The 12,132-nt window shown below is 45.5% G+C and overlaps 1 protein-coding gene across 7 annotated transcripts in view; it reads left to right on the top strand.

The window, feature by feature from the left end:
* The first annotated feature begins 6,759 nt into the window (after positions 1-6,759).
* AHCTF1 (AT-hook containing transcription factor 1) overlaps positions 6,760-12,132 on the top strand; it is a 77,612-nt gene continuing 72,239 nt past the window's right edge. For 3 of the 7 annotated variants that reach the window (XM_072830241.1, XM_072830245.1, XM_072830242.1), the window contains exon 1: positions 6,760-7,105. In XM_072830241.1, the coding sequence (XP_072686342.1) occupies positions 6,775-7,105 (331 nt within the window). In that variant the 5' untranslated portion in view covers positions 6,760-6,774. Of the gene's footprint in view, positions 7,106-7,742; positions 7,972-9,420; positions 9,440-10,288; positions 10,396-12,132 lie in introns of those variants that run through there. The other 4 variants (XM_072830247.1, XM_072830244.1, XM_072830246.1 and 1 more) reach the window with 4 other exon arrangements.

Here is a 12,132-nt window from a genome sequence, read left to right on the forward strand (position 1 = left end):
GATGGAGATTATGACCTGAGCGGAAATGAAGAGTTGGACTCTCAACTGACTGGGCCACCCAGGCACCCCCTTCATGATCTGCATTTTTATTTTTATTTTGGGGGTGGGGGAGAAATCTTCATGATCTTTAAACCAAGACACTCTTGATCTTCTTTTCTAATCTTTGAACTCTAACTCAAAGAGACAGGGATTCTTCCACTATGGCTCTGCTGTGTCACTCCTCACCCTCTTCTTATAAGGAAGTTAAAGCTTCCACTCTACCCTGCTGAGGAGATAGCTCCCCAGCCTTATTTACTAAAGATTTATCAAGTGTCTTTTTCAAAAGCTGGAATGCAACATATATTTGTCTGAGATGGGATTAAAAGATCGCATGAGTGGCTGTAGCAATAGCCCAGAGAATATAAAACCTCCCAACTATACAAAAACATAAACGCTGTGGGAACAATGTATAGCAAAAAGGAGCTTTGTTACTCATACTTTAATCAAAGCATTGGATTATATTTAATACCTGAAATTTGCCCAGTATATTACACTTTCATGTCCACAATCTGTGGCAAAGGTAACGAATGATAGTTATCCAACTTTAAAATTAGGCCCTTTAAGGGGCTCCTGGGTGGCTCAGTCAGTTGGGCGTCCAACTCTTGATCTCAACTCAGGTCTTGATCTCAGAGTCATGAGTTCAAGCCCTGCATTGGGCTCCATGCTGGGTGTGGAGCCTACTTAAAAAATGAATAAATAAAACTAGATTCTTTAAATAAGAGAATGTAGAATTATACAAACAAAAGAAATCTGGAATTATAGACCTGCCTTTCAAAAACACACCAAACATGAAAGTGGCAGGCCTTCCTTAAAAGTGTCTCTTGTCCAACTGATGGAAAATGGGTCTGTGACCCGACCAAATCTATTGAATACATGACTTGACCAAAACCAGGATGTGAAGGTAAAATATACCTATGACTAACTAGGACACTGAGTATTCATTAAACTATCAACAAGATATTTAAGAGTCATAACTTTTCTTTTATTTGAAATGAGGGTTTAGGTGGCTCAGTTGGTTAAGCATCCAACTATTGATTTCGGCTAGGTTGTGATCTCAGGGTCTTGGGATTAAGCTCTGTGTTGGACTCTGGCCTCAGTAAGCAGTCTGCTTGGGATTCTTTCTCTCCCTCTGTCCCTTCTCCTGTTTGTCCACACATGTGCACCCTCTCATAAATAAATAAATAAATAAATAAATAAATAAATAAATAAAAATTTTAAATGAGATTTTATTAAAAATATTTATTTTTTTAAAAGATTTTATTTATTTATTCATGAGAAATACAGAGAGAAAGCCAGAGACTATAGGCAGAGGGAGACATGTGAGACTTGATCCCAGGACCTTGGGATCATGACCTGAGCTGAAGGCAGATGCTCAACCACTGAGTCACCCAGATGCCCCTAAAAAATATTTCAAACGAAAGGTAATTTTTCTTTTCATTATGTTGTCCTCATTGCACTGCTGAAGGACACAGATACTGGTCTTAACAAGCTTTGTATCCACAGTGCCTTGAGTAACCACCAGCCTACTACAAACTTTCAATGAGTATTTGATGGACAGACGAATGAATGAATGACAGGGAACTGAAACAAAACTATACTGAACAATATTACTTGAGAGTTCTGATTTAGAATCTTAAGGATGTAATTTTGATTTTATTTAAGTTCTGTATCGTTTTCTCTACCAACCAGGAATTCTGTGGCCTGCTAATAAATAATTCACTTCTAAACCCTACAGGTCTTCTATATTTAAACTTATTTTCAGAAGAATGCTCTAGGGTATGCTGAACTTTATCCTGGACATTCCATTGCCAGCTCTCCACTTAGGGCATCCTAGTGAACATCTTGTTTTGATTTTCACAGACATTTCATGGTAAAAAATGGATACTACGTCACCTACGCCCTTTTCTAATCAAATCCAACAAATCTTCTTGAAGTTTATTAAAAAACCGTACAGAATACCCAAGAAGGAGCAAAGATCAGAAAAGGCAAATGAGGAAAAAATCTACAGTTTATAATCTAAACCATGTAGAACTATTTTTTTTTTAAGATTTAATTTATTTATTCATGAGAGACATAGAGCAAGGGAGAGACACAGTCAGAGGGAGAAGTAGGCTCCCTGCAGGGAGCCTGATGTGGGACTTGATCCCAGGATCCCGGGTTCAGGACCTGAGCCAAAGGCAGACGCTCAACCACTGAGTCACCCAGGTGCCCCGAGCTATTGTTTTGACTAGCAATTTAAAACACTTTGAAAATTAAAGCACTATGTAAACGTCACAGTTCCTATAGGACCTGCAAGCTCCATGGGGTGAAAATAAGTTCATGAGAAAAAGTAAGGCTGAGAAGCCAATAAAGTAGGCACAAAGCAACTGTTAAAATGGGTGACCTATCCCCTCAATGGAATATCAGACTTGGCTGTGCTTGGTCCGTCACTTCTCAACTCTGTAGAGCCCACTAGCTGGGTTTCTTTAGAGGCAGGAGTTGGGACAAGTGAGACATTTGTGACTTATGAGCAATACTTGCAACACCACTGGTTAAAAGAAGCCTGTAGCTGTTACATGCCCTCTGGAATCTGGTATAACAATCCTATAAGGCAATCGTGAATCTCGAAAAACCAAAGGTTGAAAAAAAAGCTCACATGATAGTGAGCGTGTGGTAGAATTTCAAGATCCATTATTAATGGTGTTTTCTAGGGATTAAGGAACAGAGAATTCAGAAGCTTGATAGTTTCAGGGAAAATATATACAGATTTTGGGGGCACCAGGGTGGCTCAGTTGGTGAAGACTCTGCCTTTGGCTCAGGTAGGTCATGATCCCGGGGATCCTGGGATCCAGCCAGTATCTGGAAGCATAGTGGGGAACAAGAAAGATAGGACTCTTCACTTACTAAGCTAATTGTCAATTGGGAAAGTCAAAGGTGAGGCAACATTCGTTCTAACCAATAATCTCTACAATAATAATGAAAATGTAACTGTTAAGGACAGAGGATTGCCTCTTATGGAGACAGAAAAGCTCCCTTTGTTGTTGTTGGAGTAGGAAAGTCCCCCACCCCCACCTATTTCTTTGTAAAACAAACAAGATCTAAATCGAGCACTTCAATGAGATTCTAAGATCTCTGAAATCACATGGTTGTCTGTTGCTCCCAGGATGTGCTGAGGTCTTGAAATACTACCTCTTAAAACATTCCAAATGGAAATATGAGGGAGGGTCCACACTAGACATTACCATTTTGTAGGCTTTTTTTTTTTTTTTTCCCACCCCCAAACCTATTGACTATATAGATAGAAAGGGAATGAAGTTCTGAGCTGGGCACATGCTTCTCTTCAATCTCTGTAAGAGCCCTACAGGGGAAGGAAGTAACATTCTCCTTTCTTCCCAGATGAGAGAACAGGTTCAAAGATGAAAGTAATTCAGTTAAAGTCAGGTTGCCATAAAGCAGAGAAAAAGATTAAAACCCAAGTTCAAGTTCTGACTCCAAATTACTAGATTGTTGTCAGGACAGAGTGCTTCCTCCAGGAAGGGAAAGCTTTGAAGCCAGGGTTACCAAGGTCCATTCTGGGGAACACCCATGAGGCCAGATGATCTAAGAATATAAATGGAGTTCACTGTCATGTAACTTTGGGGAAATGTCAAGCCTATTAAAGGTTGTGAAGTATATATAAGAGAAATGTTTGATTTTATTCAATCAGCTTTTCCCAAACTCATTTGATTACCAGACTCAGATTTTCCCCCCATTTAATAATTATTAACGTCTCTTGAAGCTAACAAATCAATTTGCCATCTGCTTAAATGACTGAAAAAGACAAAAAAGGGTTGAAGGGAGCTTTAAAGTGAAGATTCAGTTTTCAAAAGGAATTTAAATAAGCAACTAGCAGTTATGAGGGTAACATTAAAAAGTGTGACATACAGTCTGCTCTCAGGATGATGGGAGTTGTGGGGGGAGGGAGGGAGTCGGAGGCAAACAGGGAAACAGACATAAAATCATGCAGTTAGCATACTTTTCAGTGCAAGTTCTTAGTAATGAATGTGGGCTAAAGCTGAAGGGAAGATTTGGGAGAGAAAAGAGGCTTGAGCTGTACCCGGAGGGATGCTGAGATTTAGATTAGGGGAGAGGCTGGGAGACACTGAAAGGCAGGAATATGTTTGGAGGATAGCTGATGTGAGATCATCAAGTGCAACGGTCAAGGAAGAATTCTCGGGACGTTTTTGGTGCAAAAGGTGTTTTTATTATAGCATGGGGACAGGAGTCATGGGCAGAAAGAACTGCATTCTGATCACACGGGGTTTTCTTTCCTGTGGAGGTGAAGGTGACGTTAGGGATCCAGGAGATGGAGTCTATAGGTTCCTGGAAGTCTGTTATTAAAATTTTGTTTTTCTTGTAAATTATTAAGATGGTTACATAGTATAGTGGAGTTTCAGATCCTCTATGACTATGATCTTTACCAGCAGACCATTGTTTTCCCTTAGCCTTGTGCTGGTTCTTAGGCAGTTACTACTGCCTGAGGAATATCTTATATATACATATATATATAATGGGGGTTGTGGGGCGTCAGCTTACGTTTTGCCCTCAGTTTGCCTTTTGCTCTCTCATCTGAGTAAAGAAAAGGATCCTTAGGGGATCCCTGGGTGGCTCAGTGGTTTAGCGCCGCCTTCAGTCCAAGGTGTGATCCTGGAGTCCAGGGATCGAGTCCCACATCAGGCTCCCTGCATGGAGCCTGCTTCTCCCTCTGCCTGTGTCTGTGCCTCTCTGTCTCTGTGTTTCTCATAAATAAATAATTAAAATCTTAAAGAAAGAAAAGGATCCTTAGAATTATGAGGAAAATAAAATAGGACAGGTAGGATGGGTCCTACCTGTATGGTATGACCCAACCATTCTGTATGGTTATAGGTAACCATACAGAAACCATTCTGCTGGTGATGATGGAAGGAAAAGATTACAATCTAATCTAGGGGGCACCTGGGTGGCTGGGTCTGCGAAACATCTGCCTTCGGCTCAAGTCACCATCTCCGGGTTCTCGGATGGAGCCCCACCTCAGGCTCCCTGCCCAGCGCAGAGTCTGCTTCTCCTTCCCCCTCTCCTGCTCCCCCTGCTTGTGCTCTCTCTCTCTAATAGATTTTTTAAAATAAAATAAAATCTGATTTAGAAAGTCAATTAATCTGTATAAGTATGAGGAAATAGTCTTCTGAATTTTACAACTGGTGAGCCCTTAGAGAAAAGTTAATAGAGGTCTGTCTGACGAATCAATCCTCTAAATCCAGTAACTCTACAGGTTTGCTCTACAGGTAACTGAAGCCCAGAGAGATCACTTGATTTTCCTGAGGTCTCAGAGTTGAGAACTCATGTCTACAACTACCTAGAAGTTCAGTACTCATGGATGGAGCACAAAGTGGTGCCAGAGAAGGACGTATAGGATGGGGCGCAAGGCCACCACATAAATCAGCACATTTGCCAGACCAGTGATGTGTTTGAAAAGGTCTATTTAAAATAATGAAGACAGGGGCAGCCCGGGCGCCTCAGCGGTTTAGGGCCTGCCTTTGGTGCAGGGGGTGACCCTAGAGACCCGGGATCGAGACCTGTATCGGGCTCCCTGCGTGGAGCCTGCTTCTCCCTCTCCCTCTGCCTCTCTCTCTGTGCTTCTCATGAATACATACATAAAAAGTCTTTAAAAAATAAAATAATTAAGACAGGGAGCATCCGGGTGGCTGAGTCCAGCACCCGCTCCCTGCATGGAGCCTGCTTCTCCCTCTGCCTGGGTCTCTGCCTCTTTCTGCATCTCTCGCGAATAAGTAAATAAAACCTTTTTAAAAGTAAGACAACCAAAAACCCCTTTTAATTCTGGCCTTCCAGATTAGCCCAGCACCTCTGCAAATCTGTTGCTGCGTGTAGACGCTGCTGTCAACAAAGAAACACACATTACAATAAGAGAGAAGGACAAACTTTCCTGGTAAGAGAAGCGGTGTTTACAACCAGGGACAGGATCGGCATCGATTTGTTTGAAACGCGTTTGGGGCTGGGACTAGCCCCAAAGACATTAGCAGCAAATTAAAGACATTCCACAGTGAATCCCCGGGCGACCAAAACGCTGAGACAGATTTGGGGTAAAACTAGGAAAAAGATAAGAGAAGGCGGCGTGACACCTGCGGCCACGAAAGCGAGCGCGGGCACTCATACGCGTTTCCCGTCCGCCCACGTCGGGCACCACGAGTCGGAGCACCGGGAAGACAAGCCCCCAGCGCAGACGCGCCAGCCACGGGGGCAGAGACCACCCCCCACGCCGCCAGCGAGATGGGCCACACGCTAACGTGGCGGCCGCTCTCCCGCCACAGGAGCCCCCGCCCCGCCCACACGGGCGGGACCGCGGGCAGAGACTACCACTCCCAGCTCCGCGCGCGTACGCGCACCCGGCCGCCGCAGCGGGATGGCGCGCAAGGCATCGCGGGACTTGTAGTTTCACCCCCCCCCACGCCTTCCAGCCGCTCTTTGGAGGCGGGGAAGACAGTTCTATGTAAATGACCAGCCCGGGCCCGGCAGGCTTCTCTTCCCTTCCTTTCCCTACCCCCACCTCCTCCTCCTGCGAGAGTTTGAAAATTCCCGCGGAGCCGGCGCCGAGGCCGGAACACTCGCGAGAACTCAGCTCTCCGCGCCGCGAACTCCTTTCCGCCCGCTGCCCTCCCCTCCGCGCCCCGCCCCGCCCCACCCCTCCCGGGGTTATAAGGCTCGGTCGGTGCGCCCGGGGTAATGCTTAGAGCAGGGCCGGAGCCGGCGGGCCGCGGGAAGCAGAGTCGCGGGGAGGAGGACCCGGAACCGCGGCGCGGGCGGCGGCGGCGGGGTCTCCGATCTGCGGGCGGGCCTGCAGCCGGCGGAGGCGCCCCCGGGGCTGTGCGTCTGCGGCGGCCGGCGAGGTCGCGGGCGGAGGCTGGAGGGGCGGCGGCGGCGGCGTGCGCGCCCTGCCTTTGGCGGCCGTGTCTCCTGGGAGATGCTGTGACGGACCCGCGCGGGAGGAGCTCGCGCGCGGCCTCGCGGCGCCTGCACTCGGCGGCCGGGCTATCGGGCCGCCCGCCCTGCGCAGGTAGGGGAAGGGCGGGGGGCCGGGCCGGCGCGCGAGGGCGGGTCCGCGCGGCCTGGGCCTCAGGGCCGCGGGCCTCCCCGCGCGGGGCCGGGGCCGGGGCCGGGGGGGGGGGGCGCGGGGGCGCGGGGGCGGGGAGCCGGGCTGGCGGGGCAGGGCGGACGGCGGGCGCGGTTGGCGGGGGGCGGGGGGCGGGGGGGGCGGCGCGCCCAGGGGGCCCCCGGGGCAGCGGGTTACATAACCACCGAGCGGCGGCACATGGCGGCGGAGCGGCGTTGCGGGGTCCACCTTCCGCGCCGGGCCCGCGGCGTGCCCTGGGCGGTGGAGACCTTGGCCGGCCTGGCCCCGGGCGAGCCCTCCGGGCCTCGGGGCGGCTTGCTGGTCGCCGTGTGCTCCGCATGCTCCTGGGCCTGGCTCGGGTAGGTGGGCGCCGCGGGAGGGGCCGAGCTGGGGCTCGGGCTGGGGCGGTGCGCCGAGCGGCCGGCCGGCCTTGGAGCGGCTGCGGTTCGCCGTCCCGCTCCCCCAGCCCTCCCCGCCCCAAACTCGAGGACGATTACTCTGGTTACTAGTTGACCCCGGGCTGGGGGTGGGGGTGGGGGTGGGGGTGTGCGTGGTTTGTTCGCAGCGCCCCCGAAGCCCATGCGGGGTCCCCACTCGCGGTTACGCCCTTTCACATCGGCCGTTTGAGAAGTGTTTGGAAGAACCTGGGCCCTTGAGGAGGAAACCTAGGCCTCTTGGAAACTCCAAACTTCGCTTTATTCTCGAAATATCCTAAAGAGCCGGTAGTTCTGACCGACGGGGTCAGAGGCCAGGGGATGACCAGCCCGCGCGTCCAGCTAATGCTGGAGGGATGCTCCAGGGAAGGCTGCGTACGTTCTCGCCAAACTGTAATTATTGATCGTGTTTTTCAGTAACCTGCTGCCAAGGTGTCACCAGTTCTCAAAACAACTCAGATGATTTGAAAGAAAATTTTTAGAACACTGTTCTATAGCAGTCTGGAAATAGACACATCTTCTTGATTTAAGAGGAAACAGAACATTGTTTCTTTCTCTCCTGACCGTGAGAATTTTCAGCGCCTCCTAATCTTTCTTCAGGACGAAGCCTGACTTTGCTAGGCTAGGTCACCAGTCTCCGCAATGCCTGCTCTGCTGTCCAGGCTCTACTACCCACAGATTGATGCTTCACCTGTTCCAGAATCCTCCCCATGCCTCGTCCCATTTTCTTGAAGATGTACTTTCGTGTTCCTTTGCATGTGACCTTCAGCCTGGAGCGCTATCCCTGCTTTATTCAAGTTCTGAAATTTCAAATTCTCAGCTTCAATGCCATGTTTTCTAGTCATTCTTTCATTTTCCTTTATCCCCCATCGTGTATACCACATTTGTACCATGTATTGTCAGATATTCTAAGGGTTGATTATGTATCTCCTTCTAGAAAGTAAACTCTGAGGTCAGGAAGTGGGTCATCTTTGTGCCCTTGCGTTCCTGCACAGCACAGCGATGTTTTAAAAGTACTTGGAGATTAATAAAAGTTTGAATTAGGTTTGAAAGAGCAGCTACTGAAAGGCTGGAAGTTTTTGAGTCCACTGGCAGCTTACAGATACATTATAATTCTGTCTTTTGAGAGTCCCAGAAGAAGTAAAAATGCATACAAAATGTTCTGTAGAAATGTTTATTCAATATATGTTACAATATAATTATTGAACCTCTAGGTGAGGTTTTATTTGCCTGTGGTGGCATTCAGCTGCTTTCAAGGATATGTGTATTTCCCACAACTGATCTGTGGCATTCTGTGTTATGAAATTTTTCCTAGTAATTTCGTGAATTTTGTTTCACTTCTTAGTACTGAGACAATATATATTTATTTTATTTATTTAATATTTTATTTATTCATGAGAGACACAGAGAGGCAGAGACAACAGGCAGAGAGAGAAGCAGGCCCCATGCAGGGAGCCCAATGTGGGACTTCATACCGGGTCTCCAGGATCATGCCCTGGGCAGAAGGTAGATGCTCAATTGCTGAGCCACCCAGGAGTCCCAAGACAATATATATTTAAAAATAAATTGGACCCCATACTGACCAATGTTGATATATTTCTTTCTTCTTCTTCTGTTTTTTTTTTTTTTTTTTTTTTAGATTATTTATGTATTTTACAGAGGGGGCACAAGCAGGGAGTAGTGGCAGAGAGAGAGGGAGAAGCGGACTTCCCATTGAGCAGGGAATCTTGATTCCCGGCTCAATCCATTCCAGGACCCTGGCTGAGCTGAAGGCAGACTGAGCCACCCCGAAAAATCGACTTTATTTTTTAGAGTCATTTTAGGTTCAGAGCAGAGCTGAGTGGTAGGTACAGAGAGCTCTAGTATATACATTTTCCTTGCTCCCACTCATGTATAGCCTCCCCCCGCCCCGCCCCATTATCAACATCCCCCACTAGAGTAGAACATTTGTTACAATAGTTGAACCCACATGGGCACATTGTTATCACCGAAATCCATAGTTTGCATTAGGGTTCACTCTTGGTGTATATTCCATGGGTTTGGACAGATGTATAGTGATATGTATCTACTATTACAGTATCATTCAGAGTATTTCCAGTGTCCGAGAAATCCTCTGTCCTGCCTAGTCATCCCTCCACCACTGCTAACCCCTGGCAACTATTGATCTTTTTACTGTCTGTGTAGTTTTGCCTTTTCCAGAATGTCACATAGTTGGAATCATGCAGTATGTAGCCTATTCAGATTGGCTTTTTTCATTTAATAATAATTTTCTAATTCCTCCATGTTCTTTGATGGCTTGATAGTTCATTTCTTCTATAAAGCTTTTTTTTTTTTTTTTTTTTTTTAATTTTAAGTACTCTCTATGCCCAGTGTCGTGTCAAGACCCAGAGATCAAGAGTTACCTGCTCAACCTACTGAGTCAGCCAGGTGCCCCTTGCTCATTTCTTTTTAGCAGTACATTGTCTAGATGTTCTACCTTTTATTTAGCTGTTCACCTACAGAAGGACATGTCAATTGTTTACAAGTTTCAACAGTTAGGAGGAAAAGCTCTGACGACATCTGTGTGCAGTTTTTTTGTGTGTGGATGCAAGTTTCCAACTCCTTTGAGTAAATAACTAAGAAGTAGGATTGTTGGATCATATGGTGAGAATATGTTTGGTTCTGAAAGAAACTGCCAAACTATCTTCCACAGTGGCTGTACCATTTTGGATTCCCACCAGTGAAGGCGAGTTCCTGTTGCTCCACATCCTCACCAGCATTTGGTGGTGTCAGTGTTCCGGATTTTGGCCATTCTAAAAGGTGTGCAGTGGTGTCTCATTGCTTTGATATGAATTTCTGTGTTGATATATGAAATGGAGCTTCTTATGTGCTTATTTGTTATCTGTGTATCTTGTTTAGTGAGTGTTTGCTAAGGTCTTTGGCCATTTTTTAATTGGGTTGTTTTCTTGCTGGATTTTAAGAATATTGAGTTTTTAAAAATTGATCTTATTTGTTTAACGTGTTTATTTCTGTTCCCTGCTAGTATCTTTGCTGTCCGAATTTACTATGTTTTAGATCTATTAGTTGCAAGGCATTGTGATTCTCTGGAATTCACAGGGACAAGATACGATTTTTGCCTTAAGGAATTCATATTATAGGGGGGAATTACAGGCAAACACAAGGAACAAGTTTCAAAAATAATATTTATGATTGCTAACCTAAAGGTGGAAAGGAGTGAGCTCAGAGATAAGATTAAATGGGAAAGAATGGGTCTACCCAGATTGCCCTGGGAAGTTAGTCTTTGATGGATGGGATTTTGGCAGATAGAGATGGAAGGGGGATAAGCATAAAAGAATGAACGTCCTAGGCAGTAGCAAACTGATGATGGTTTTGGAGGATAGTACTGTAAAGCTAGTCTGGAGATGCCAGATTTGTGGAGGACCTTCTTCATTGCCCATGGCTGAGGATGTTGGTTTTTATGAGCAGTAGGGAATCATTGAAGGGTTTTCAGAAGGGAGTGACATAATCTATCTTTATCAAGCTTTATCTGCTTTATCAAGAAGATGAACAAATTTTTTATTTCATTGGCAGCCAGCACAGTGTCCTGCTCTGCTTACCTAGACTTTGAGAAGGAATTGAAACTTTCAGAGGTTGCTGTTGCTGACATGTCATAAAGGCTGGAACTCTACTTAATATTGTACAATACTGAGCATAGCTGCTTAATGTATATCTGTGAACATACATGTCTATATGAGATGTTGTAATAGTATCATTTTTAAAAGTTCTTTTTGATGTGCTTAAAATGTTAAAATTCATACTGTAAATTTGTGATTTGAAAGGTCTTGAAGCCAATTTTTGCCCTATTGATTCAAAGGCTAATGTGGGAATTTGAAAAAGTTTCTCTTTCATTCTCTGAACACTTTTTTGAATTCTTTTGTGCCAGGCACCATGATAAGCTAAGAAAGAGTTGGAGAGCTAGGTATTCACATTTTCTTAGAAGCTTAGATGTGACGCGAAGACAAAGTATAGAAGTTCAACATTACGTGTACTAGTTAGTGGCAGAACCTGGACTTAAAGCCATTTTAACTCAAAGTTCGTGTCTTTTCTAGTACTCTGGATGGAACCTGCGGTTATTGTTTGACTTCTTGTTTCTCAGATACTAAGAGCTTTGAGAAATTATTTTTCCTCTTGAAACAGGCATCAGTGTTATGGAAGTTAGAGAAACACTGCTCTAATTCTGGTGGAACTAAAGGGTAAATTCCTTTAGTTATGTAGAAACTGAGTCTAAACTTGCAGGACCAAGAAGTGAATTATAATTGTTATCCTAATCCTAAGAAACAATTGAATAAAGAGGGAAGTGGGGGAGATGAAGATAGAGGAGCACTTAGGAGGAATCTATGGTTTCAGCATTTCATTTTTGTACATCCAGTATTTTAGCATACAATAAGCATTTAGTATTGGTTGAATGAATTAAAAAATAGACTCAGTTGAAAAACTGATTATCCACTGAATGTGGGAAGTTAAACAGGACCACTAAGGAAATTAGCAGCCTCAAAG

The sequence above is a fragment of the Canis lupus genome, chromosome 6 (genome assembly GCF_048164855.1).
Source record: "Canis lupus baileyi chromosome 6, mCanLup2.hap1, whole genome shotgun sequence".
NCBI classification, from domain to species: Eukaryota; Metazoa; Chordata; class Mammalia; order Carnivora; family Canidae; genus Canis; species Canis lupus.